Below are 25780 nucleotides of genomic sequence, written 5' to 3'. Positions count from 1 at the left end.
TCTTATAAAAAGAGTGTTTGAATAAAAGATTCAAATTAAAATTCTAATATTTGAATATTTCATTAAGAATTTAAGATAATAGAATATAATGAAGATGGAAAAAAATTGCACTTATAATTCTTATTTCAAACTTGCAAATTAAAGTTTACATTTAACAACAACTAAATTAACGAAAAAAGAGTAAATTCAAAGTTTAATTATTAAGTATAAATCTAGAACTTCAAAGGTGACCGTCAAATGAATTTAAAAAAAATAAAAATTAAAAAATAGTTGTTGAATCGGGCCGTGTCGGGCCAATTAATCAGTTCAACAGTACTTTTTATTGACCGGGTTTGACCGGTCCGATTAACCGATAAAATATATATATACGGACCAACCCCCTAACCCTCCAAACCTAACCCTACCCGCCCCCTTCCACCGGACCGGGGCGGTTCGGTTTACTACCGGTTTGGGCCAATCCGAAACGGGGTCAACCCGGCCCGTTAAACAGTTTTAGGGTGAAATGTGAAATAGAATTTTCTTTTACTTTATTTTTTTATAAATGTACATCAGGGCGTATGTTTCAAATATTAATTATAAAAAACTTATCATAATTCAATAATTTTCATAGCTCAATCATTGAAATTGTTACTAACAATAAAAATACCACTTCCATGATAAATTGATCTTTGTTTGAAAAAATGTTTTGATAGTAGAATCAATTTTTTTATCATGCTATGTCAAAATTATATACAAGACATTTAAAATATTCTAGAGAATATAAACTTTATTTAGGAAATACGAGTTTCTTCTTCCTTTTAAAATAATTGTTGTGTTGATCTTAAGCATACTCAAAAAGTAAAAAACTTTTATTTTTCTACAATATATTTGAAGTAATTATCCTTAAGGAAGCCTATTAAATAGATTTGTTGTCGAGCTAGCTCATGTTTTTTATAACAAATATATTCAATATTCATTGGATTCAAGTAAATTGTATTAAAAATAAAGTTTCTAATACATTAATAATAAATGAAATATCAAATCACATTTGATTTAGAATTTAAAATCTTTTACCTAAATTATATTTAACTTTTGAGGTTGGTTGAATTTTTAAAAGATTACAATAAGACATTAGGGACTATAAAAGATAAAAATAACACTCGTAGGCGCTTGTACCGTGCATATTTAAAATATATACAATTCTTATAAATTATTTAGAATTTAGTTATTCTTTGACAAACTTTAAACTTCATATGTTCTTTTTTTTTTTAGACTTTCAGACATTGGGTAGAAAGCTGCGTTATGTCAAAACCTAACTTCATATATTTTAAAAGTCATAATTGAAATACAAACTTTCGGATCTGAAGTTGAGCTATGCTAAGCCTAACTTCAGACTGCATATATAAAATTAGGATTGGACAAAGTTAAAACTCAAACCCATAGATCTCACTATGGGTGTTTACCGAACGAGTTGGACCGGACTGGTCAGGAAAAAAAATAGCCCGTCTGATTAGTGGAGCGGGCTGATTGGTGGGCGGGCATATCGGGCTGTTAGTGGGCGGGGTAATTTCGGGTTCTAGTGGGCATGTCCGTGTTCGAGCCTATGCGGTTCGAACCGGGCTTTTTTTTAGTGTATTATGCTTTCTTGTTCAATGTAATGTGATTGATATTTAAGTGTTTGCAAACTTCTAAATAATAAAATAAGTATTTCAAGACAAAAAATTAATTTTTAAACTTTAAAGTGTTAAATTTGAAATTTGAAATTTAAAATTAAGTGGCTATATAAAATTATTTAATAAGACCAATATGTAAGTATCAAACTTCAAAGTCTTTTATTTCATGTTATTATTGCATAATAATACTTCAAATTATTTTTCAAGTTCTATTTTTTTATTTTTTTACCTTACAAATTAAAAGTTTAGTATTTACTACCGTTAAATGCCAATAAGAGCAAATTGTCTGATAAACTAGCATGTTAAGCTTAAATAAGTCTAATAAATTCAAAATAATACAAATTATCTCAAATCAACTTGAATACGAATTCCTGAAAGACGCTTAAGACAACCCTTAATATGCTTCCTTAAAACCATATGTGCCCTCCCACTTTCGATGAACATTAAAGACTCAACCACGGTTCTTGCACTCTACTTTGTGAACTTCTTCATTTTTTTCTATCATCTCAAAGTGTTCCCAAACATGTGAGCGCACTCTAGAAGCACGGGGCATGATTGAACTTAAACCTAATAAAAATGGTAACCACACTTCACTTGATAATTGTAATTTTATAGTGGCTACCGTAAATAATTAATAAAACTTGAAATAATAATTAATTGAGAACTTGAGAACAACAAGCAATTCAATAATCAAGAGGGAATCGAGAGAGAATTAGAGTATAAGAAGATAGCAAGTTATGAGAAAAAAATGAAGAAGAGGGGGTTATTTTTAGTTTTTAAAATACTAAAAATATAATTTATCAATTATTAGGGGTTGGGAGACTATTTTAGTAAGGGGTAGGCCGAAATGGCTAAAAGTTTAAAAAATGACCTTTGTCTAACGGTCATTTAATTTTGATCGTTGGCAATGGTCAGAATAAAAAAAATAAAATTGCAACGTAAACCTGGCTGGAACCCGGTTAAAACCCGTGCACAGGTTACCGGGCTAGCCAGTTTCCAGTACCAAAAAAAATCCACACCAGTCCGGAACAACCCTCATACCCTAGCCAAACCGTCCCATCCCTTACCGGACTGCCCCGGGATGAATCGGGTCAAACCGGGTTGTTAGTGAGCCGGCCCCCGCCCGACCAACACCTTTAGATCTTACATTAGAAACTTTAGACCATATATTTTCAACTTGATTTTGAGGTGATTAAACTTTAGAAAAATTATAAATGTTGGTAAATACGAACACTATTCCGTTCTCAGCGGAAAACTGCCTTAAAGATTGAATAGCAATAAAATAAATCAACATTCAATATAAGACAATGTTTATCACTGATAGCTTGTAGTGAACATTCCCATTATGAAACCAACCGAAAGCAACCTTTGGTACTTAAGTAGTTAATGTTTAGAACCCTTGCAACTATGATAGATAGTCATTTGCTTGTTGCCAAACCCTTTCGCTTTCTTATGAATTAAAGTAGGTTGCGATTGTTGTATTTTAGTCGGTCGGGGGGAAGCGGTACCTTTGTGCTCCGCTTCTCTCGCGCTTGCTTGCGTGAAGACTTAAAGCCCTTTTCGCTACCCGATCCCATTTCGACCTCGATATGTGAAATCGTCTTGCGACATATGTACTGGGATTGTTCGGGAGGCATGGATGCGACACAGTACAATACGAGATGACGGAATGCAATGTGATTGATGGTAGAGGGCTGCCTGTGCCCAAAAATAATGATTCACTTGTCCCCTTGTCCATAGGGACCTCGTGGCATACAACCGAAATGACTCCCGCTAGATAGCCGCCCCTTTCTCTCTTTTTACAGCCTCGTGGACGAACGAAAGAAGGGAAGTTACAGAACGGGGCAGTGAAGGCTCGCGAAGTAGACATCAAGCAATAAGACTATTATTTAAAGTGATTTTACACAAATAACCGACCATATTAATTATTTACCTTTTACAGCCATATACATAGATTATAAATTTATTATACATAATTATACATATGTAATATATAAATTATGCATATATTATATATTTATCAGCTATTTTTAGTTTAAATGGTAGGGTGAACGGCTATTTGGGTTAATTCTTTCTTATTTAAATATGGTTCCTTAAAATGGCTATTTGTGCACTTTGGCCCCATAAAAGGATGGACAAGCCCAATTTACATAGTCCCAATACAAACCTGCTTCGCCATCAAAAACCTGCTTTTAAGCTTCATCTCCTCCTAACGGAAACCGCCATTGTTACCAGCGGATTTTTCACAGCAATAGCGACAGTGAAATATGGCAGAGCCTAATACATCTCTTGAAACGAGTGAAAAAATAAGCAGGTGACTTTTTTTTTTGTTGTTGTTTTTGTTGGTATTTTAGGATTCTGGTAATAATGGAGCACATAATATTGAAATTTTTGAATGTGAATGAATACAGGCAAGCTCCTCAGTTAGTTACAGTATTAAAGGAGATGAAAGAAGGATTGGATACAGTGAGTTCAAAAGTACAAGCTTTAACTGCGAAGGTTGTTTTTTTTTATTTATAAAAAAAGTGTATATTCAATGCAATTACTGCTGTTTTTATGCCGATTTCTCATCTGGGTATGTTTTATTTTCTGTAATTTCATTCATATAGTTCAATCTTGATATTTTAGCTGGTGTTGTGATCATGGTGTCTATTGCTTTTGTGTTCCTTCATTTCTTTTTCTCGTAATTTTCAGGTTGGTTGTATTCTATTTCTTGAGGGGGTGTATTTTATTTTTCGGTTGAGAGCAGTGAGGATTCATATACAGAGGACCTTAACATGTTTGGGACTAAGGCGTAGTAGTAGGTGTTGTTGTTTGTGTTTTGGGTTCAAGTCTTCTGATTTTAGGAATTAAAGCTTTTGCTTTCTTTGTTTTTCCTCCTTTTTTCCCTTTCATTTTTATGCTCTTGGGGGTTGAGAGGTGAAATGGAGGAAATAGAAAAAGCTAACGAGGCTGCAGTTGAAACTTGTCATAGAATTATTAGTCTTTTATCTTAAGCCCCATGATCAGAATCAGTATGGGAATTTATTAGTTAGAAAAACTGGAGAAGCACAAGTTCAAGAATGTTTTCACTCTTTTGAATTCAACTTTAGGTCATGCAAAAGTGAGGAAAGTGAACAACTTTAAGACCCTTTACCTCATAACAGCATTGTGGAAAACCCAAGCTGCAAAATTGGTGATCAGCACAAAGCTCTTCGGTTACTTCCTATCGACTTCCTGTAAACCGAGTCCTAGAGATAGGTGCTAATGTGAAAAGCAATCTAACTTTGGGAAGCCCTTCACTAGAATTAAGCTCAAATAGTAGAGATCCCTCAAATCTAGTCCAACTAACGCCTTTGCCGAGCTATAACTATCTTCAGCAACAACAACAACAATGGTGGTTTCTTGTTATTCATGGATATAGTTGATTAAATATTGATAGATAATTCGTCAGAAAATAACAATTTATAGACTTAAAAAAAAGGGTAAGGTTACAGGCTGTTTTAGGGATGTGCTGAAATCATGTGAAATTACAAAAACTGTTGATTCTTTACCAACATTATAAGTATTGACGGACGGAGTTACCCAATATATGTGCCGAGATGCCTGCAAGTTGGCCCGGACACCATCGTTAGGAGAAAAAAATAATCTAAATGGGTTACCAAATAGTAATGTTTAATTAGTTATTGTCAATATACTTACATTCTTTTAGGAAAAGGTAAGTTTTATCGATGAAATCAGCACTAAATTGGTGCTGTAGATTACATCCGAAAAAATAGAAACCAAAACATAGCTCCCTTCTAATTGTGCAGAGAACTAATAAAGTCTACCAAAGTTTCAACATCACTTACTAGCTCTAAATTACACCAAAAAATGATCTGCAGCAGACATTAGCTTTTGTCTTCAAAATATGATTTCCTTTCTCTTCAAAGCAGCTTTGTATTATCTTCAAAATCAGCTAATAGCCTAATACACTTACATTTGGTTTATAATTTGTCTGGATTCTTTTTGTTCTTGCTATTGAGATTTGTATATAGTTAGGATAAGTGTGAAATTTTGATTACTTCTAGTTAGTTTACCTTATTTATTTTTTGAATGAAATGGACTTAGAGCCTGTTACACAACATTTTCCCGTTTAAGCAACTATATTTGTTTGATCCTCTAACTGTATGGACTGGCCACGTGATAGATGTTAGCACCGCTTATAAATGATCTTCCCAGTTAGTACTCATGTTGGTTTTATGTTACTTCTCGTCTATGTCTATTCATTCCAAACTGCCTGTATCAATAAACCAACTCTTTGCTATATTGCAATACTTGCTTGGTTTTCAAATGACATATAGCGCTCCTGTAACTAGGTCAACTAGGTCACAGATAATATTGAACTGCTGGGTACTCACTGATTAAAAAAAAAAATCAACCCCAAAAAACAAAGAAAATAAAATTGTGAACTGCTGGATCAATTTCCGTCGTATGCCTTGTATTTATTCTCGTGCTCTCTGTATAGGAAAGAAAATCACTATGTCAAATTGATATGCTTGTTTCTTCTTCCAAAATCCCCATGCAATTTGTCTTCAGGTGAAAGCGGGTCACTTTCCAACAGCAGAAGGAATAAGTTACCTTGAAACGAAGCATCTGCTACTTCTGAATTATTGCCAATCACTTGTCTATTATCTGCTCCGCAAGGCAAAAGGATTCTCAATTGAAGGGCATCCAGTTGTTCGGAGTCTAGTCGAGATAAGATTATTTTTGGAGAAGGTATGTTGAAGCTCTTCCCACTTTTGGGTAATCCTGTCTCTCCAGCTCCTCTTGGTACTTTTCTGCCCCTAATTGCAGTGTCCTTACCGTGATGCTCTGTGCAGATTCGCCCCATTGACAAGAAACTACAGTATCAAATTCAGAAGCTCACAAGAGATAGTGGCGCTGCTTCTGAGAAGTCAGTTTTAAGTGAGAAGGGAACAGATACCCAGAAGGAGGACCTGTTGAAGTATCGTCCAAATCCTGATTTGCTTGTTAGTAAAACACGTGGCACAGAGGTGGGTGATTGGTACTTGACCATGAATGACCATTTTAGTTCCTTTTTCCTCTTCCTGTTCAAAGAGTTGACTTGATCATTAGCAGTTCAAAAAGTTGAAGTTATGATTTTACTCTCTCAATCTCCCATATGATTTCCTAAAGTAAAAGAGATGGTTGAATGTTTCTTGTCTTGAGCTACAGGATGGCAGCAATGTATATCGACCCCCCAAACTTGTACCTGCTCCTATGGAAGAAGATAAAATGTCGAGGCAGGAGAGAAATAAATTGAGAAAGGAGACAATGGACTTGCGAAAGGCTAGACAAAACCCGTTTATGATAGATTTGGTGAATAATCTTGAAGGAAGACCCGAAGAGGTAATTCACTATCTGACTATTAATACTGATATATTTCAATGACCCCTCCTGTATTTTACTATTGCTTTCGGTGAAAAATACAGGTAAGGGAAGTTGTTGGAACTGAAAGTAGAGAACTCAGAGAGTACATGGCTAAAATGGAAGAACGTGCACGACAAGAAGAGGAGACATTTGCTCGTGCTCCACTCACAAAATTGGAAAAAAAGAAAATGAAACATCTGAAGAAGTCAAGAAATGGGTAAGTTTAGTAGGAACTGTATGGTCAGTCTTACTAATTAAAAAGAAAAAGCACTGTTTGGTCAGTCTTATGATCATTTCAGGTAGAAACTTAATGTATGCATAGTCTGGAGAGTGTCGGCAGATTAGGTGGAGCTCTGTTTTTTGTTAAATGGACTAAGTGGATGCTAATCTCTTCCCTTTAATTGTGCTAGGTTGCTTGGGCTGACAGATAGTTTCTATGACGAGATAAAAAGTTTGCCTTTAGGGGATGCTTCTGAACAATCAGCAAACTTTGATAACGGCAGCGCTGGAATCAAACAACAGAAGAAGCGTAAGGTAATTGCTTAGGGAGATTGGATATATCTGGTTTGTCTGTCTTTCAGAATATGAAGTTTAGATCTGCTCGAGAGAGTTATATATGAATCCTCGCCGTTGCTGTGATGTAATTGCCCTAGACATATATAAATCTTGTGCATTCCCATTTAGGTTATGATCGAGCTAATGCCCGAAATGTTGATATTCTGGAATGGTTGCTTATTATCTTGTTTGTTACTCGGCTCAATAATTTAATTGGATGGAAATTGTTGGCCCCTGAGTTCTGTGGTTATTTTCAATGCTTCACAACCCTCCACTCTTCCCTGACTTTGTATGTATAGTGAACAACCTTGTGTCCTGAAGCAGTAAAATTGTTATAGTCGCGGTTAAAATGGAGCTTATTTGTCCATTTAATTTATAGTAGCTTATAATTTAATCTCTATCTTTTGTTTATGTACATGAGTTTATTTTGTGAGGGAAAACTTGCTGTAAATTAACTTCTAATATCTGTGTACTGCAGAGGAGGAATTGAACGACTGCAAGCTTGAGTACATCAATATCCAAGAATATAGAGACTTAGGTTGGAATGATCAGAAGTTCCTTGGCTCATGTAAGATGTACAACTTCATCATGATGTTAATTTTTGTGACTTTTATCGCGCCAAAATCTTGCACCATATTTGTTATTGTTGTCAGCAGTTAAAACTGAAGTTTCTGGCTGCAAGGCTGATGTGGTTTGGTTTGTAAGTTTCACTTTCGAGGTAAAATGAAGCCTCTTATGTTTAGTTGTATAATCCGTTCACAAAATCGAAAAGGAAATTGTAGTTCTTTATTAAGTAATTCTGATCGGTAGGGGAACCAACTCTTTCTTGAGATGTAGCTCTCCATTACAATGAGATTCAAGACCTCTGAATACAAGCTACTTCACTGGGGTCTGCATTACCGTGAGGGGTCGTTTGGTAGGAGGTATAAGAATAGTATTGAATATGGTGTATTAGTAATTGCCGGTATTAGTAATGCTGGGATTACTTGTGCTGAGATTATTTCTTATCTACAGTTTGGTTTGGTGTATTAAAGCATTGTATAATTTCTAAAAAAAATTGTTGTTTACAAAATTACCTTCAACATTCTTCAACTTTGTACACTATTTTTATAATTTCTAGGAGTTGTTTAGGCCCTTTTTTTTTTTTTTTTTTAAATCATCTTTATTTTAACATTTACCGTTAGAGCTGCCATTTTTTGGCAATGATCATAAAAAAACTTAATTTGCACAAATGTCATATACAGTGGTAAATCTCATTTCCTTTCTCATCATCGTAAGTTAATCGAAGAACCCATGGTTTGTTTAATTGGGGTAATGGTTTAATATTGGACCTGTAAGAAGTTGCCACATGTAATTTAAATAAAAAAAATTCTTTGGTGTTGACTGTTAGTTGGGCATAAGTGAGCCAGAAAGATAACAATGAGAACATTTTTTGCTCAATAGGTGGACAAAGGGCATATTTGTGCCAAATCGAATAGTCTAAGGGCAATTTTGGCTCTTTTTCGTTTTGATTATAGTAGAATGTTAAATGAAAAAAATTAATTAAAATATCACAATATTAAAATATATAAAATATGGCGAAAAGTTTTCGGAATAGGTTTTGAGGGATTTGAGGGCAATTATATCCTTAACCATGTTTATGTAAGTATTAAAATTTCATACATTGCTAATACCATGGTTTGCTATGTATTAGTTATACATATGATAGTATCAAATTATTAGTTATACATAGGTTAAAAAAATGTACGACACAAGGGATTAGTAATGCATAAAGCTAATGCTTGCATCGTTTTTTCTAATACTTCCTACCAAACGATCCCTAAGTTCTGTATGTTTTTAAGGTCATGGAGATGGGTCATTGCGATGGTGGATTTTTGTTAAATATGGGATTATATTTGATAAGTATGGTAATGGTAGGAGTATTTTTCGTTTGCAAAGTATAATGTATGGCAGATGTAGATAATATTTAAAAGTAGAGGAGTAAAATCTCACACATTTCCAAATACCCTTTTCCCATTGGGAAATGCTAGTGTTTTCTGTGCTCATACAATTGCACCTTGTGTTTCGATTACAAGAAACATTTTAAAAGCAGCAATGGAAAGTCATGCATTGCTTAAATGATAAATCCACAGTTTTCCTGTAATAATCAGCGAATTTGGTATGATTATTGAAACGGGAAAAAATGGTAAGCTAGAAATACCAAAAACAAAAGTGCGCACGCATCTCATTATCTCCAGACTCCAGAGGCATGTTTAAAAATTAAAATAATCCTATTGAGGTTTTAAATAATCATGAATTTTATGAGCAGTATTTATTTTTTAACGGGCAGCTGCAAACTATATTTCGTACTCTTCAATAAACAGGAAACACTGAGGGCTGCTTATCAAGTCGCTAATTTTTGCGCTCACATTTACCCTTCTCTGTTGTTACAATTTATACATATTGCTTTTCCATTGAGAGGAGTTTTGGAGCGAGAGCAACACAGAGACATTCAAAATGGAACAGCTAATGAAAGTGAGTTTGATTAAATTCAATATCCATGAATCGAGAAGAGAATTGGGGTCTATTCTTTTTCTTTTTTTTGGGTGGTGGGGTGGTGGGGGGTGGGGGTGGGGTCTTTCACGTGTAACTTTCCAGTGGATGAATGGAATAACTAATCTCCACAAAAGTTTGTGATTGGTATTGCTCATACCCCAAGTTAAAAGGCTGCGTAAACTGTTCATCACACAGGATACTGGAAAGTTAACATAATGACAGGTCGACATAGCATTCGCAGATAAATGACATTACGTAACTTGTTTCACCATTTGCTGAAGACTTCACTGGAATAACAGAAAAGGAAAAGCTGGCAATAGATAACTCGCTTCGCTACTTGACAGCCTAAATTTCTCTCTTTTTTTTGCAATCGAAATAATTACTTCGAATAAAATTTATTTCTGGAATCTTGTGCCTACCCAAAAAAAAAGGAAAAGAAAGGGAATGCACAAATGTCTCTTCTGCGGGCAAACCTAAGCAAAAAGATCTAGCAATTAAATTTCTTTAATCCGCCGTAGTCATTTCATAGCAAGAGTCCTTTGGTATTGTGATCCACTTGTAATGTAAGACACTCTAACAGTGCAAGTACAATCCAGAATACGTCAATGCTTGTGGTGATTAACTATACCTTAGCATGTGATGACATCCAGTAGTAGGATTAGTCAATTAACCATGACATTGTTAAATCCATTTTGCTGGTAGGCCGCACCGTTTGACCAGGGAACAATGCATCTTAGAAGATGGAGATTATACCCTTGTGGATCGATGACTTTCCAAGATGATGACTATTAAATCCAGAATCTTGATAGAAGGACATCAGTTGCAATGATTTGAACGAGTCACAATTCTTTGTCCTGCTTCTGAGCCCGTGGTATGTTATACATGATAAGACCAATGAGAAGGACAGCACTGCCGAGAAGGAAATAGGGGCTCAAAACTGAACCTTCTGGGAGATATGGCAGCGGTACGGAGAGAAGATACATTGATAAAGGCACTACAAAAGCAGAGAGGAAAAAAGATGTAGTTGGTCATAGGACTGCAAAAAAATTAAATATAACCAACACCTCTAAGTATTGTGTTCGGAGCGTCTGTGAGAGAGGGAGAGAGAACCTGATGACATCACAACAAGGGATGAAATCACAGCAGTCGAGATTTTCACAAGATTGAGAATTGATATGTTGAAAGCAATATTTGTAAATATGTAAAGAAGGGGTAGCAACGGCGCCCCATCACAACCTGATCAATAGAATTGCCAAAAGGACAGTTAGTAAGCCTCATCAATCCATGATTTAGGGAAAAAATGCTTCTAACTTGATAATTCTTTTATGGAGAAAAAAATCACGTGTTCATATCTACTATGGGAAAAAACTTGACATGAACAATATGCTTTGAAGATTGAACTTCTTTTATAGAGAACTAGGTTTTGATGTAGGTTCTCTATTTTTTTGGTATACGGCTTTTGTATACGGGGTTTCACCATTTTTTATAAAATTATTTACCTTATTAAAAAATGTAACATTATGCCAGCAGTAAATGGCCAATTCGAGCAACTACCAGAAATTTGTGCTGTCATTCTTCTTCATGTTTTCACTGATAAAGTATAGCTATGGACTGAATCCTAAGAGACATGTACTAATATGCAAACAACTAGGCACACAACTAGCTTATATTTCCAGAATACCTTATGATAGCAAGATTTCAGTAATACAATTCACGTCGAGTCGCAACCGACATTAAGTTTTTAAATCCAGTTTCTGTGCTTGGTTTTTATTATTCCAGTACCCCAAGTTTTATGTATATTTTCACAATGTAAGAGCAATCTACTAACAACTAACAAGTAGATAAATCCATACTACCCAAAATATCTCCACCCTTGTTTCCGATGGGTGCACTTATAACCTTGAAATCTCGATGTGATTGACTAAGGAAAGTGGGTGCCTATAGTAAGCAACATTTCCTGCCAAAATATTCTAGGTTCAAGTCTTTTCCTTCCTGCCAGCTTCCCCAAAAAAGAAAATTAAGGTCCTCATCAAACTCTGAACTCAGCAGGATTGCAGAGGTCACATCTGGGGCTAACCTGTTAAAACTGCTATCTACAGGGGAGACACGGGGAGCTTCTCGTATTGTGCGTAAAACATGCGGAGATTAAAAGCAAATATGTTAACTGTAGAAGATCATGACCTTCGCGAACTCGCTTTACAAATCCTGAAATGATGCCATTGTCCTTTTATGCAAGCCACATATAGGTCCAAGAGAACAGAGATTGTACCTGAAATATTGTTCCCTATGTTGAAGAAGCAACCAGCACCGCTCTTAAGAAATGAAGGGAGCTCAGAAAATGGTATCCCCTTCAAGTTTGAAAGAAAAGGCAGAAAAAGGAGAACAAAAAGAGCCTACAAATAAAACACATATTACGAAAAGAAACATTCAGAATACAGCATTGCTGAACAGTCAACAGATCAACTCACTCTCTGATATATGTGTGTGAGTGTCTAATATATATGTATATAAGAAGCAATTCTCTACTAACATATCCATTGTCTATAAGTGCAATGTCATTTTAATACCTATAATTGATTCTGCAATAACACTTCAGCAACAGCATAAATTGCAATTGAAGAGCATAAAGGGTTAGAGTGGCTCGTAAGTCCATGAAAAACATCTCAGGATCCAGTCAAAACTAAAAAGAGATTTTGCATATTGTACTGCAATCTTTCAAACATTTCTTCTCTCTATCATTAAAACCGTTAGCCATGAGCTCTTGCATAGCTGCAAATGAAACTTCAGCGAAAGAACTAGATTTCATGTTCAATACAATGCCTGGGCAAAAAGTATTCTTTATCTTCCAGTTGACTGCTGGAATTGAAGAAATGGTGCTGAATCTGATTACTATTATGTCATACAAAAGCCAGCAGTTGGTATTTAGTTCCACTTGACTTCTGGAATTGAAGAAATGGGGCTGAATGTGAATACTACCAAGTCAACAGAAGAGCCACTAATTGGTATTTGGTTAAGGCTAATTAAATCAGTATATATGTAAGCATTCAACTCTAAACTCTAAAGTAAATAACCCTGAAGAATTGTCAGAACGAAAAGTTAGTGTATCAAAATTTCTCTTACTCATACAATTACCTGGAATGCAGATCCAAAAGAATTGACGACAAAAATATCAAGAACCTTCCCCTGTATAATTTGTAAGATTTATCAGGACTGTGCATTATACATTACCAACAGAATTGAAAAGAGACCAATGGAGTATCTTTGGAGCATCCCGTATTCAAAGCTAAGTGAAGGCACACAAAACGAAACTCTGTACAAGAGCTATGCACCTTGAGTCTGCTGGCAGCATCAATAAAAACGAACTCCTACACATTCAAAGCCCTTAAAATGATTATCTAAGGATCCAGACTGCTACTGGTAATTTGGTATACCATGATTTACTGAATACCTTAATAACAGACGCAGCGGCTTGGAATGCACTCGAAGCAACCATCAATACTGGCCAAACAAATGCGATTCCTGCCAGCATCTGATTGGAGTCTGGTCCACTGCATTCCACAAGGACAAAAGCCAAAGGTAAACAAAAGCAGACTAGCATACAGAAATAGTGAGTTGCTTGATCATGCAGAACCAATTTCCTATCACTATCTATAACGGCTCATTTGCCGAAAGGATCAGCCATAGGAAGTAGCTAAGTCACGAGAAAGAAAACAGGAATATATGTTATAAGCTCTGCATGTTCCCAAACGACTCTGTCAATAGAAGTAAAATATTGTAGGTTCCCTCCAGCAGAGTGTTGGACCTTGTTACGGCTAGTACCACTCCAGCAGCCACCAGTAAGCACCCGCCTATCTGATTCATCGAGTATGTTCGCCCAAGTATGAAAACAGAGAGAGCCAACTGCCACACCAAGAAGGTCTGCAATAGAAAGGTCTTTGCTAAGCAATCTTGTTTTGCTTCTTCTACGGACGAGTGAGATCTTTGTTAAGCGATCTTCAGGATGCAATTATAACTCTACTTGTTGAAGTTGGTTAAGACATGAATTTTCAGCAAGTTACAGAACCTATTCCCAATCCATGAATCCATTAACAAGTAAGAGGAAATAAAACAAAGTGTTTCCATCAAGGCATTGAAATGAGTAAACTACTACCTGACACTGTGCCGGCAGAATCCTTGGACTCCAAATCATAACAGTAGCGTCAATATATTTAATACTTTGCTGATCACCTCCAGATATCCAGTTTCATAGACTGATAAACTAGATAATTTCATACAGACCCTGTTTTCCTAAAACATAAGAAATCCTATTTACTCTCTCCCTCTCGTTACTTTTTCTTTTTTTTTTGGGGGGGGGGGGGGGAGGGGGGGGAGGGGGGAGGAGGGCAAAATACATATATCTGATGCAAGTTACAAGGAAACAAAGAAAAAGATTTAACAGTCTGGGTCATCTTCTGGGTAATACAAAATTCTCAGTTTACTAAGACAATAGCTTGCTTCATTAAACAATAAATGCTGATAACAGTTACTTATCTCTAACAAAATGCTCCCAAATACGTGACCTATATGGATAAACCATTATGTTTATATAAGTTATTTTTCCTTTTCCTTTGGGACTTTTTGTTTAAAGGTATTTCACGACTTCTTTGATATTGAGGTGTAGTTAATTGATTAAATAGTGCATATGAAATGTTGAACTGATATTCCATCCAGAGTTCTGGTGTTTTTCAAGAAAAGCTCTTGAAGTGGAGGAGCCTAATACATATTCAAGACAGCTTAAATGCTATATTCAAGTCAAATGCTAATTTTTAACTATCTATACATTTAATCCAAGTCACTGGGCATGCATTTAATCCTCATCCAACAGCTACTATAATGGAGTAATAAGTTCTAATAGCATTTTGTGGATGCTAAAGGAAAATCAAGGATGCATTGAATGTGTCATTCCACCAGAAAAGGGTGTCCCACTGTCAACCCTCTAGGAAATATACTGTAAATGGAAAGATAAATTGGGAACCACTCATGTGTTTTTTGGCAATAAAGGGAAACTACTATTGTTAACATTACCTGGTTAAGTATCGGTATGGCTGGTCCAGGAAGCATTGCTGTAAAAAACCAAAAAGCAAGCCATCAGAAATGACTTCATAACTGATTGAATCATTCATATTCATTTCTCCGTGGAGCTTACTATTGTTTTTCAGGTTCATATCAAGCAGCAAAAAAAATGAGAAAAGTCTAACATTTGTGGGAAGACGAGAGTTTAGAGTAAGAAAGCAGAACACATAAAGGATCTAAACTAAATGTTTTTCCCAAAGCAGGCAGAACATTAATATAGACAGGGAGGGGCAACAGTTAATTTATTATCCTAGAACATTCCTAAGTACAACGTAATACCTCCAGCATACATTCCAGAAATAACCCCCAGGGCTTCAAGGAAACCAATGAGCAAAAAGCGTGATTTTGGATAGGCCACCATCTCGTTAGTTACAATACCAGCACGATATCTCGCATACAATATGGATAAGTAAATAGTCAAGTACCTGAAGTTAATGAACCACATTAACTATCAGCCTCTACATAGTATAACAAATAGCAATTAACCAGGATCAAAAAGCTCAATTAAATCATGGCATTTCCGAATAAAAGTCAAAGTTACATGTTTCTCAGAACCTGTTTTGACAAACATATTTTAGTGTTTTAATTAAATCATCTTCTCAGCTAGTCATCGACTTGAATGTAGGCAAATGCTGCCCCTGAAGACTCAAATATTCACCTGTCATTTATTTGCCTACCCATCTAAGGTAGGTCCAAACCTGTTGATAACTTACATTATTCTGACATGCTAGAATATGAGACATGACGGCATAGAGCCATGTATTTGCACTTGTGCAACTGCATGGAAACTTGGTCTCTAGCAATCAATGATCGAGAGATATAACCGCTATTACAGTAGTTATTCAACATTCCAATCCCAGCATCTTCAATGCAGAAGAAGTTTACTAGGAACAATGTCCAGTTGTAATTTTGGGCTTCGAAAATGCAATAGGTGATCAATTGCTAAATCAAACGGGTCAAGCAAATAGTGTCGCTACTCACAAGCTAAGGTTGGAACAGTTTTTTACACGTAAAAGGTAACAAACTTATTACATGTCACCTCATCCTCTTCCTTCTTTGGTCTTAAAATGATTTTTCAAAGTGAAACGTAGGACTAAAGATGTTAGTGTTACTCCGTTCCAATTTATCTGACACTCTTCTCCATTTGAAAAGTTCCAGAATATTTGTCATAGTTCCTCTTCTAAAAAGCTGTCACAACTTTCAAGAATTAAGAAATTCACGCATCCAATCAAAATTTCAATGTTTTCTCTATAAAACTATCCTTCAACCATTACTGTGATGTTTTTCTTCTACCATCACTGATATGATATATAGGTCAAATTAACCTCTTAAACTCCGCACCCTGCCAAATACCTCTCTATAAATGGTAACAAACGGAGTATTCTCCATTGTTCTTAAGGTACTTCAAAGTGGAACTTTTTGCCCTAAAGACGTTATTTTCATTGTTGGGGGAGCTGATTATGGAGATCTCTGCAAGGTCATTTAGGGACAAAATGTAGTAATTGCAAATTTACTGATTATATTTCTTGACTAGCTACCGTGGACACTATGCTATAGTTAAAAGAAAGCTTGTACCATCAACGATTTATATCTACGATGTAATTGCAATTTAATTTAACCTAAGGTAACTAGGCATACATTTCATAAATACATAATACAAGTCATTAAGTGGAAGTACAATTTCGAAGTCAAACCAAGAGATTCATACAACTTACAACTTCTGGCATTTTCTTCACAATACTCATAGCCACGTTGAAGTCTAGGCTGAAAAATACCTCTAGGCAAGTCTACAATATACTCTTAAAGAATCCAGTATAAAGTTATATTTTTTTATCCCAAATCAAGTATAGGTTTAAAAATAAAATTTACAGATTCAGAAAAAGAAATATTATACGTCACAATCTTTTATCATTAATTTTATAAAATGAATGAAAAAATTGAAGTCAAAGGAAGAAAAAAATAATCACACTCTTCAAATACTAAGTGCTGTTCTTTTTAAATTGGAGAAAATATTAAGAGCCCGTTTGGGTTAGCTGATTGAAAGTAGCTAATAAGGGTTAATATTGAAAAACACTTTTCAGCGTTAAAACTGATCTTTGAAATATAAACATAAAAGTGATTATAAGCGACCAGCTTATAAGCTTACCCAAAGACCCTCTAAAGTAGTTCTGGAAAGAACTCTAATTTTGAAGGTACATAAACCAAATCATATCACACAGGTAAATGAGGTATATACGTGATCACACTATAATTGTAAGAATAAATTATAAAACTCACCCAAAAGTGGTAACCTGAGCTAGAAAAAACGGGTATTCCTTCATAGGAACAAGGGCAAGTTTGTAAAGTACACGATTCGCAACCCCAAGCACCAGAGTTAAAGCAGAGTTCAAAATGATTAGCTCTCTAGACACATTTGATTGGCGGTCAGAATCACTTCCCACGGCGCGTGCGATAAACTTTGAGCTCGAATTCGAAGACTGCCGTGAAAAAGAGGTCCTTCTGCGGTGGATTTCAAGTCGCCGTGAAGATGTAAGAAGAGGCATCGGAGAAGAAGGTAATATGAAGAGAAATTTAGGGTTTGGTATATTGATAATGGCCAGACGAGGAAGAGATGATGAAATGTGGAAATGGTTTGGGAATTTGGCGCGAATGGTTAGAGAGTGAGACTCCATTAATTTGCTGTGAATGAGGAAAGCTCACTGATATCTTACCTACCACACGAGCTAATATAGGGAAATTCAAACCTTATAACTAGAATTTTGGGTCCCATTTGTTTTGGAAAAAAAAAGGTGAAATTATATACGGTGAAAATGTTTTTCGAAAATTATTCTTAACAAGAAATTCTGTTTTACTATTCAATAGATTATTGGAGAAAAATATAAGCGAAAAAATCATATTTTTTCTTTTAATAAAAAGAATCATACCGTTTGAATGCAGAAAATGACTTATTTTCAGAAAAAAATATAATGACTTATTTTTGGGGGAATTTATTTTAGAAAATAATTGGCATCATTGCCAACTGCCAAGTGTACGCTCAATTTGTTTGTTTCGAAAAAGAAAAGAAAAATGCTTCCTCCATCCCATATAATTGTCATATTTTGCTTCTCAAAAGTCAAACTGGTCTTGAATACTTGAAAAATACTTCCTCCATCCCATATAAATAGTTTTTGAATATTTATATTTTAATTTTAAAATATTAAATTAAACTAATTTAATTTAATTTTAAATATTAATTAAACTGACTCTCGAAAAGTGAAATATGACAACTAATTTGGAATGGGATTTACTAACATTGTTTTTCTCTTCTTTTTAATAAATAAACAAGTATCAAATGACAGGAAAATCTTATTAGTCCATTGATTGGTTAACTGTACTTGCACTTGATTGAGTTCAATTCTCTACTTTATAATTCAATTTCCACTTTATAATCCCCTATCTATTTTTCCTTCTCTCCCCATGTATAATAAAAATAATAATTAAAATATCTCAAATGACCAGGGACCACGTCAAAAAGTTGACAGAAAAATACAAATGAATCAAGCAAATCTAAAAGCATATGGAAAATGTGCACTTGTATTTCATTTTTCATAGAAAACCGTCCCTTTCTGGCATGTTTGGTGCCACAAAAAAAATAGGAAAATTGTGTTTGATAGTTCCAAGGAACACATTAATGACACGGCAAAAAATAATTACTCTTTCCGGTGCACAATATGTGATCAATTTGCTTTGAGTACAACCATTAAAGATATATAAAATTCTAGACAAAAATAGTTAGTGTGACTAAACTACCCTTAATTAAATATTGCAGCATAATTAATGTGAGCAGTAAAGGAATTTTTAGGGATACGTACGTAGGGGTAATTTTGGAAAAAAATTGAATTTTTTCTTGATTATATAAATGGACACTTATTTTGAACCAAAATAAAAAAAATAAATTGGTCGCTTATTGTGGAGCAGAGGGAGTATTTCACTTGTGGATGAAAATTATTTCTCTTTACAACTATCTCAACTCATCTCATATCATTAATTTAACGGCAAAGGTTCAAATATACCCTTACACTTTCGAAAATGGTCTAAAAATACCCCTTGTTATACTATTGGGTTATCTATATCCCTGCAATCATACTTTGGGTTCAAATATACCCCTAATTTAAACGGAGGGACACGTGTCATCGGCCTGTTGGCCAATTCTAAATATCTCCTAATTAATTAAAAAGTAATTTTCTAAAGCAATTTTTTTTTGTTTTGTAAAAACTGAAAAAGTGATTTTTTTACTAAAAACTGAAAAACTGAAAATATTTTTTTTTCAGTTTTTACAAAAAAACTGCTTTAAAAAAACTGAAAAATATTTTTCAAAACAATATTTTTGTAAAAACTGAAAAATAATTTATAAAGTAATTAAAAACTGAAATTAACTGGAATTATTTTCACTAAAAACTGAAAAAAAGAAAATATTTTTTTTTCAGTTTTTACAAAAAATTTAATTTTCAGTTTTTTTTAGTTTTTATAAAAATAATTGCTTTAAAAATTATTTTTTATTTTTTAGTAAAAAAAAAATATTCAGTTTTTTTCAGTTTTTATAAAAGCATTGCTTTTCAGTTTTTTTTCAATTTTTGGAAAAATATTATTTTAGAAAATATTTTTCAGTTTTTTTAAAGCAGTTTTTTTGTAAAAAGTGAAAAAAAAATATTTTTATTTTTTAAAGTTTTTAGTAAAAAAATAATTCAGTTTTTTTTCAGTTTTTTTTTTTTTTAAAAAAATTGCTTTAGAAAATTACTTTTTAATTAATTAGGAGATATTTAGAATTGGCCAACAGGCCGATGACACGTGTCCCTTCATTTAAATGAGGGGTATATTTGAACCAAAAGTATGACTGTAGGGGTATAGATAACCCAATAGTATAATGAGGGATATTTTTAGACCATTTTCGAAAGTACATGGATATATTTGGCCCTTTGTCGTTGATTTAACCGACACTCATATATTATTATTAATTTTTAGTATTAAAGTTACATCGAAACACCGATTTGCCAACATTAAAATGAAGCTATAATATACCAACCCAACCCAAGCTTCAAAAAAAGTGAATTAGTTTACCGAAAATTATCCTCTTAAAATTGTTTTGATCAATTCAAACTGGTGCCCGGTGACATATTATATGGAATTCTTTCCCAAGATGTATGCTTTTTGCTCCAAATTTCAAGCGCCAGCAAACAAGTCAAATCACACTATCCTCACTTTATTTATATCGATAATTTTTTATTTTATGTTATACCCATAATATTTATTATTTATTTTAAATTATTTTTTTAAAATCAATAAAATATATATCAATTAATATAAATATTATGATAAATTATATATTTATTTATTATTTTTTAAAGGGCGTGAAAAATGTTGATAAATAAAAGTGAAACGAGGGAGTATAAATCACATTAATAATGGAATTTAATGAACGAACTTATACTTATATTGTCGGATTATACAACGCACATAGCGCAATTGTAATGCGACTTATAAGTTGCAATTTGAAAATTGACTTATAATCGCAATTGCCAAATGACACTTATAATTAGCAATTATCAAATTCCACTCATACATCGCCATTGATGCGACTCATAATTCGTAGGAGTAATTGTTGTATTTTACGAATTGGACTTACTAGAAAAAAGGGAGTTTTCTCCTGTTCTTCAATTTCCCCTTCCTCCGCCATCAGAACCCATCTCCTCGCCCCTTCCGAGTAACTTTCGCCATTTTCGGCGGTGGAACTCCATTTCGGAGCTTCAACATCAAACACCAGTTCTGGGCTTCAGCAAAGGCAACCTGTATTCAAACATAAAATACCAGTTCTAGGCTGCAGGTTCGTCCAATCAAAAAGCCCTAACGGTGCCAATTCGCGCTTCCCGGATTCCACTCCACCAATTTGTAATTTTAATTTTTAGATAAGTCATTAACTAATATATTGATATTCTTATTATATTGATTTTAGGACAATATATCTGAAAGTTTGCCTCTTTTGTTCCTCTCAATTTATCTGCAATCATGGAAGAACAATTTATTCTGAGAGTTCCACCTTCTGTTGCTGAGCGAATTGACCGCCTTTTAAGTGAAAATGCTTCTTCTTCAGAGGACAAACTGGATTTGTCTTTTTCTGGTATTTTTTTTTCTTTCGAGTTCTAAGTTTTGTTGCTCATATAATTGTGACGCATTTTTGGTGCCTTTATTACAGTTTTAGAATTTTGCGATGAATTTGACATGTAGGCATTTAGTAACATAATCCGAGCTAGGATTTGAATTTTATAGGTTCTAAATTCTAGGATAGTGACATAGAGTGTTAGTAATGGGGTTTTGAATTTAATTTTATACATATTTAGTGAATTTTTAAAAATATATACAGGGTTTTTAACTAAAGCTGTTGGGTTCTGTCAACCAGTACCCGCCCTTCTAGCTCCACTCCTGGCATTTACACTTTCAGATTTAGATAATTCTTCCATATTTCACTTTCTATGGGTTCATATTTGGTCACTCACTGATCCTTTTATTTTCCCTCAGCCTTCTTGTATTGTCAATGGTTTCCCTGAGCCTTTAGGTTTTAGAGAATCTGCGATATGTCCTTAAGGTAAATTATGTAGCATTGAAATGAAATTGAGTTCAATAGAGCGGAACGGATATAGGTATTCATGCAGCGGATTCTAACTTATTTTGGATTGAGGTGTAGTTGATTTTGTTGATTGAGTGAATGGTTCTCAAAACAACTGTTTTATCCTCTGGGGTTTTCTGGAAAATTTATACAAATGATGTTCCAAAATATCGCGCTGTCTATAAAGGTTATCTACAGAGCAGAATCCGTTGTGTCATGATTTGATTTCCTGCAACTTCAAACCAATTTTGTGTCTGCATGTAACAAAAACACCATCTGATTTTGTGATTTATGAATTGTTTTACCCATTGTTCACTTGCTATCTCAGCTTCTTTCGCTTATGCTGATGAGTGAAATCATTTAGATGTACTCATTGTAAAGCACAATTGATGTCTTGTCAAATCTGGTTTCGTATATATTAATCCATGGCATGCTGGTTGTGTTTAAGTCCGTCTGCAATGTGTTAGTGAGGTGGAGTAGACCTAGGTAACCTAACAACAGCAGCCTTTCATGCTAGCTGAACTCTTTTCTCCATTTTGTCTGTAGTATTAGATTATACTAAGATATGTTGTCACTGATGTTATATGGATTTTTCATCTTCTTTATCGGAAAGCACTAAGGGTATTTTGATCATAACACAGTGCATTCATTCCATTAAATCATAACATAATTTTATTTCACTTATATTAATACACATTGATGTAAATCCCCTCCTTTATTAACAGAAGTTCTCTTACCAATCAAAAAAGAAAAAAACACATAAGTTCTCATCTAAAGTTTATCATTTGAAAAAAAGATTGACCAGTTTTTATTTGTTTGGTTGTTCAATGAAGTAATGCACTTTCAGTAAATAACAAATATTTTGATCGATACAAGAGTTGGACTACTTTTATGAGTTTTATCTGCTTTGAAAGTTGGAGCTTTCACCTTCATGTGCTTGAAGCAAGCAATACTAATGCAGGGTATTGATTTATAAATTTGAGTTGCTAGTAGTCTAGTACTACAAGTTTCTAATAACCAAATCGGCAGTTAATTGATTTGAAACCGTGACTTGCACTTCTTTTGTACCATGTTGGTGTAATAGAGATTAATTAATGTCTTTATGTTTGACTCGGGCTAAATATGCTTAATTTAGTAATACATCAATGAGCTCTAGTTTATGGGAATGAAGCCACACTCAACTTTTCATGATATGTTCTTGTCATTGTCCTAGAATTATACCTTGAATGCTTGGCTTCTTATACTTACCTTATCAAAAGAAAAGGAAAAAAAGGAAAAAGCTTGGCTTCTTATTGATTTTGCGACATTACCATTCTTTTCTGAAGGTGGTATATATATATATATTCTTAAATATCTTTAAGCATCTTATTGCAGTTCATGCATGTGCTTTATAAAAAAGTTGTGTTTTACAGAGGATGGAAAGACTGGCACTTTTGTCATAGGCGATGAGCACTTTCCTGCATCACTATTGAATCTTCCTTGCATAGTGGAGTCATACAAAACTTATGATGACAGTGTGCTCATTAAAACAGCAGACGTTGGTCAGGTAGGGTCGTTGTGGTTAATTTTTCCTTTTTTCTTCAGTTCTATGAATATGGTTTCAATAGTCATCGCTTTCCTAAAATGTAAATTTTGTTGGTTTGGCAGATGATTATGGTGAGAGAAGAAGGTGATCCTGCTCCAGATGTGGTGGAATATAGACATGGCCTCACACCTCCAATGAGAGATGCTCGAAGGCGAAGATTTCGGAGAGAACCAGATCTTAATGTAACAATGTCCTACTTTTCTGAAAAGACCTCTCATTTTTTTACTTTCTAATCCGTCCTGACATTTGGTGTGTTGCCTCCACTGTGTGTGGAATGGGGTTAATATTATTGATTTTTTGGGGGAAATCTGTTAGTTATATAGCGGAGCTCTCCCTGTCCCTTGGCCCACCCTCCCTTTTCTAGTTTAATACATCCCTTTTTCTTGTTGAGTTCTTGAACTAACAATGTGTCTGTTGTATGTTTTGCAGCCTGAGCTTGTTCGGCGCGTTGAGAGAGACTTGCAGAACATAATGGCTGGTGGAACAGCTGAGAATATTGATATCCTCTCATTTTTTGTTTTCTTTACTAGTTTTAAAAAAGAACACCACTTAGTCACTATACAAGAATGAAAACAGCCAAATAGACTTATTTAAGGTCATAATGGGCTATATCCGGACAGTATTCATGTGGTAACATAACTAGAATAGCATTAGAACCATGAGCTCTGATGAATTCTAGCTATCCTGTTGATAAATTGACATTTATCAGCTTGTAGACCACTGTAGTTGAAGAACTTCTGCCAGTGAAAAAACTTGTAAATTTTTATCTGTCCATTTACCAAGGTTTGCGGTAATGTCAGGGAAAATTTAGTGCTTTGAGCTTTCAGAAAATTTTCTGGAGGTTCTGGGTGCATATGCCCTTGTACACAAGGACAAGTTTATGTGCTGTAAGTATATATCAGAACTTCATTATCATTACAGAGGACTTGCTAAGCTTCATTTGTTGTCATTTTTGTTACTCCTTAACTAATTGAATACATATAGAAGTTGCTGAGCAAGAGGAAGGAGGTGAAACAAGTGCACGCCATGTGAATAAGAAAGTGGCACAACCTGCAACAAAGCCTGACATTACCGAGCCTGGGACTGCAGGTGAGGATCCTGATAGAACTGAATCTGAGGATTCTGATGATTCAATATAGCCGAGGACATTTTTCAGCAGACAATGATTAGTTAGCTACAAAAGCTGTTTTTGGCAAGTGGTTACCAAGTCTCCGCCATTGATATAGTTACTTCATGGTTAATGGCCTTTGTAACTTGATAGAAGTTTTAGCTCTTGCATTTCAGTACAGTTTGCTTGTTGATTCTATGCTTTTGAACGTCGATGTATTATAACAGTTTGCAATGTCTACTCGAGAGACCTGAGACGATTGCAAATTACATTTTGTACAATGATGGTCCTGTCTCCTGTTAAATATATTGAGTTTGCTTATTTTGTTCTAAGAAAATGTTTATTGCAAAAGTGATTAGCTTCGACATCCCTGAGAGGCTGGAGTCGGAAAAATTGCCACCTTGATGTGAACTAGAATAGACATTATCGAGTAGCTACTTATATTTGGTGTTTGATGAGAGGGTAGATGGAAGTATAGAAACGTAATCAAAAGGATAAAATGGCAAGGCGCGATCAATAGAACTTTAGGTCACCTTCTTGTGAGGATGTCAGAGGCAGAATTGTAACAATGAGTGTTGATTTAGACCTATATCTGTATATTTTGAGTTGTATTACTTTACTAATATTTAGAAACGGCAGTTGGGGTGTACCAACAAGGGACGAACAGGGGTACTATGGGTATTATATTCACTTTCAAGGTTAAATTGGTCATTTGGGCCTAATGTCTTTCATTAGACGCGTGTAATGCAATTTATATGAGCAAACCACGTAATATACTACTTCTGGTCAATGTGAATTGACAACCCCCCAAATATTTCAGTTAAAGACATTTTTCCTTTGATACAATTTCGTAAATATAGTGACATTTGAGGACATTTAAATGCCTCAGAAAGGCTGACGAAAAGTTACGGACAAAACTTGGACACCCGCTGCACCCTTTTGTTTCAATTTTGACGCGCGCTCGCTAATTCCCACTGTTACCATTCAAGACCTCTAACTTTAAAATGTGAACACCGTCAAATCTTAGCTAGCCTTCTTTGGTTCAAATTTTCGAGCTAATGTAATTTTTAAGTATCTATGCTAACATAGTTTAAGTTTTATTTTCGTCCTTTTTGATATACACTAAAGTAGTTATGTCTATGTAATCAGGCTCGGATTTCGATTCCGAAAGTTGGAATAGCTCCGTTATGTCATTTGGGACT

The 25780-nt window shown here is 34.6% G+C and overlaps 3 protein-coding genes across 3 annotated transcripts; 2 read left to right on the top strand and 1 right to left on the bottom strand.

Annotated features, from left to right (window-relative positions):
- Positions 1 to 3807: 3807 nt before the first annotated feature.
- Positions 3808 to 8702, top strand: LOC107808627 (uncharacterized). The gene is made up of 8 exons (XM_075226291.1): positions 3808 to 3966; positions 4064 to 4151; positions 6210 to 6389; positions 6494 to 6667; positions 6849 to 7022; positions 7106 to 7260; positions 7454 to 7577; positions 8077 to 8702. Exons 1-8 carry the CDS (start codon positions 3920 to 3922, stop codon positions 8086 to 8088), a joined length of 954 nt encoding a protein of 317 aa, XP_075082392.1. The 5' UTR covers positions 3808 to 3919; the 3' UTR covers positions 8089 to 8702.
- Positions 8703 to 10607: 1905 nt separating this feature from the next.
- LOC107808626 (protein CLT2, chloroplastic) lies at positions 10608 to 17970 on the bottom strand. The gene is made up of 10 exons (XM_016633149.2): positions 17523 to 17970; positions 15525 to 15670; positions 15198 to 15235; positions 13936 to 14051; positions 13582 to 13681; positions 13463 to 13498; positions 13266 to 13316; positions 12403 to 12526; positions 11244 to 11369; positions 10608 to 11127 (listed from the first exon to the last, which is right to left on the bottom strand). Exons 1-10 carry the CDS (start codon positions 17915 to 17917, stop codon positions 10973 to 10975), a joined length of 1287 nt encoding a protein of 428 aa, XP_016488635.2. The 5' UTR covers positions 17918 to 17970; the 3' UTR covers positions 10608 to 10972.
- A 2824-nt stretch (positions 17971 to 20794) lies between these two features.
- On the top strand, positions 20795 to 24899 carry LOC107808629 (transcription initiation factor TFIID subunit 7). Its single transcript, XM_075226289.1, has 6 exons — positions 20795 to 21105; positions 21235 to 21399; positions 23298 to 23431; positions 23533 to 23652; positions 23900 to 23973; positions 24453 to 24899. The coding sequence occupies exons 2-6, from the start codon at positions 21288 to 21290 to the stop codon at positions 24607 to 24609; spliced, it is 597 nt and encodes a 198-aa protein (XP_075082390.1). The 5' UTR covers positions 20795 to 21105; positions 21235 to 21287; the 3' UTR covers positions 24610 to 24899.
- Positions 24900 to 25780: the final 881 nt, after the last annotated feature.

The sequence above is a fragment of the Nicotiana tabacum genome, chromosome 12 (genome assembly GCF_000715075.1).
Source record: "Nicotiana tabacum cultivar K326 chromosome 12, ASM71507v2, whole genome shotgun sequence".
Classification (NCBI taxonomy): Eukaryota; Viridiplantae; Streptophyta; class Magnoliopsida; order Solanales; family Solanaceae; genus Nicotiana; species Nicotiana tabacum.
This window is presented reverse-complemented; position numbering and strand designations above follow the sequence as displayed.